This window comes from Austrofundulus limnaeus, unplaced genomic scaffold, assembly GCF_001266775.1.
Source record: "Austrofundulus limnaeus strain Quisiro unplaced genomic scaffold, Austrofundulus_limnaeus-1.0 Scaffold178, whole genome shotgun sequence".
In the NCBI taxonomy this organism is placed as follows: Eukaryota; Metazoa; Chordata; class Actinopteri; order Cyprinodontiformes; family Rivulidae; genus Austrofundulus; species Austrofundulus limnaeus.
This window is the reverse complement of record NW_013952580.1, coordinates 858,184-861,182: the sequence shown is the minus strand read 5'-3', so window position 1 is coordinate 861,182 and position 2,999 is coordinate 858,184. Positions and strand designations below refer to the sequence as shown.

Below are 2,999 nucleotides of genomic sequence, written 5' to 3'. Positions count from 1 at the left end.
GATAGATAGATAGATAGATAGATAGATAGATAGATAGATAGATAGATAGATAGATAGATAGATAGATAGATAGATAGATAGATAGATAGATCAGTATGTGACCTCACAAATGCTTTTCTGGAAGAATGGTCAAAAATCCCCATAAATACACTCCGAAACCTTGTTTATTCTAGCAGCAAAGGGTGGACCAATGTCATATTGAATTAGGAAGTGGATGTCACTTAAACTCATAAACGAGTCAAGGCAGGTGAGGTAATACTTTTGGCAAGATAGTGTCTATTAAAATCTATATAATACACAAAAAAATTAAACCATGGAAAAGAGCACTTTAAAAATAGGCTTGCTGAAATGTTTTTGTTGTTTAGTTCTTTAGACAAAATAAGAGCTTACAATTAGACTTTGTTTGCATTCAATGAAACCTTCCTGAGCTGCACAATGGTGGACTTGCCTCTACACAAAAATATTGGCCTGGGACCTTTTCTGGGTGGAGTTTGCATGTTTTCGCTGTGCAAGTGTGGGTTTCTTCAGGTACTCCCACTATCCAAAAACTTGCATGTTCGTTTATTTGGTATTACTCTAAATTGTCCTGAGGTGAGAGTGTGGAGGTTTGTTTGTCCTTGTGAAACCCTGCAATGGACTTGTGCCCTGTAGTGGGTGTACAACACCTCTTGCACAACCACTGGAATAAATAAATAAAAATAAAAACCTAGCACTAGCATGACCCAGAAATAAATAAAAAATAATAAGATTGTTGATTGGATGAAAATACACATGCAGTTGTTTGTGTAGCTGCACCTGATAAAGAAGATCTTTTCTTTCATGCAAAATAACATTCACTGATTATTTATTGTAATCTCAATGTGTCACATGAACATGTAGCAGAAGCTAGCAGATGATTTTAAAAATAATCTTGTGTAGATTCTTAGTCGTCCAATCCTAGGTATTTAAAGGAGACTGGACTTTTTTTTAATGTTTCACTTATCACCTGGAAAAGCAATCATGATTCAATACACTTTTAGTGTTGTGAAATTAATCAGTGATAACATAAACCTGAAAACAAAGCAGTTATTCTATCTGCCATCATTTTCGGTTCAGAACATGATCCCACTTCTTCAGTACTTATTATAGCTGTAATTCAGTTTACAGTCATGTTCAGTTACAACACTGTGAATCATGATTTGCTTAAAAACAGAAAAAAAATCCTTCAAAACTACAGAAATTTGTTTTTTTTAAATTTTACACAGAAGCAAAAAATAGCTAATTTATTTTAAGAACAGAAAAAATGACCACAAAAATAAGAAAAGAAACAGTGACAACAAATGAAACAGAACTAGAATGTTGAACAAAAAGTCCATCAATCATGGTTTCTGTGGATTGTTGTGGACATTCAGATACGCATGGAAAATGTGATAAACGTTTCCCAAAAAAGGTTTTTATTCTGCTGATTTTGGAAATCAACATTATATTGGTTTTCTGACACAACATTGTGGTGTTTAGGTGACTATCATCTGACTGACACAGAAATAAGGACTGTTTGCTGTTCACATGGTGAAAAGCAGGTGACCACTGAAGGTTGTGTGATGGTTGTAACTGTCACAAGTCAAAGAATCTTGCCACAGACGCAAAAACACAACATCTCCAATCTCCAGCAGCAGTGTGACACCATTTGCAGTGGCAGCATCATGTGAAGGCTGATGCTGATATGCAATACAAATATGTTCTCCATTCTTGAACAACGCTGCACCTGAAGGATTGGAAGGACGTCCATGACCAAATATGTAGACCTCAAAGTGATAGGCTCCTTTTAATGGTGCTGTGAAAAACCCTGTAAAACACATTATTATTATTATTATTATTATTATTATTATTATTATTATTATTATTATTATTATTATTATTATTATTATTATTATTATTATTATTATTATTATTATTATTATTATTATTATTATTATTATTATTATTATTATTATTATTATTATTATTATTATTAAGAAGTTTACTGTAAACACTGGGAAAAATTAGTTTTAATACATATGCAAACTTTAGTACCTGTATTTGCGTTGTAGGCATTTCCAATATTTGTAAAAACATGTTTGAAGACCAGAGGTGTTTGTGCATTAAATGGTCCGATACATTCTGAACCCGAGACCATCAGAGATGCAGAGAAAGCCACTCGTTTCACTGAGAAACAGAAAATTATTTGCAGTAGGATCTAGCGATTGTTCTAATGTTTAATATTTTTAACCCAAATGAGTACATTTAGAAGTTTTGACAGCAAAGCAAAAAATATTTTTAGGTGACTTAAGTAAATGTGGTTCTTTTAACTACAAACCTTCTCTTTCTCTCTTCAGAGCCTCCACATGGTTTTCAGTGATGTTTGCCATGGCTTTAACTGAGATCAGCTCAACTGCCTGAGCTGGAATTATATCATACAGAAATACAGCATGACATGGTTTCTATGTTTTATCAATCCTATAAATCTGTTTCATTTTTAGAGTCAGAAACACTTCCCTTTCACAGTGGTGCAATAAAAATTTGTGTTTATTGTTTGTTTAAAACTGGGTCTCAGTTGTGTGATACACCAGCAATTCATCAACTAGAACATGCTGATTATGTTTTGGCTTTGCTGCTGCAGTTTTCTCAAAACAAAACAAATATGTTTTAAAGAACCAAAATTTATAAATCTTAATTTGTTAGGAAAGGTCATGATATAAGTGAAATGATGCAGTTTGTGTTAAATTTTCGTCAAAATGTATTACACCAATAATACCTTGGTACTCTTGTTTCAGTTTGTTCAACTCATTCTTTTGGAGCTCCATTTCTTCTGCCTTAGCTGTTTAAACAAAGAAAGAAAATAACAGAATGAGTTTTATTGTTTTCCACATTTAAACCATAATCCAGYGATCCAGCATAAACCAGTAATCTCTAGTCTTTCTTCAGTTTGTAAACATTCTTGTTTCCTTTCCATAATAACAAATCATAACTATATATATATA

At 32.6% G+C, this 2,999-nt stretch overlaps 1 protein-coding gene across 1 annotated transcript; it reads right to left on the bottom strand.

Annotated features, from left to right (window-relative positions):
• Window positions 1-1,410: 1,410 nt before the first annotated feature.
• Window positions 1,411-2,836, bottom strand: LOC106524189 (complement C1q-like protein 4; the record flags this gene model as incomplete). Its single annotated transcript, XM_014017896.1, is given in 4 exon segments — window positions 1,411-1,825; window positions 2,053-2,184; window positions 2,336-2,419; window positions 2,774-2,836. Coding segments are annotated over 4 exon segments (563 nt in total), but the record flags the coding sequence as incomplete, so codon positions are not given.
• Window positions 2,837-2,999: the final 163 nt, after the last annotated feature.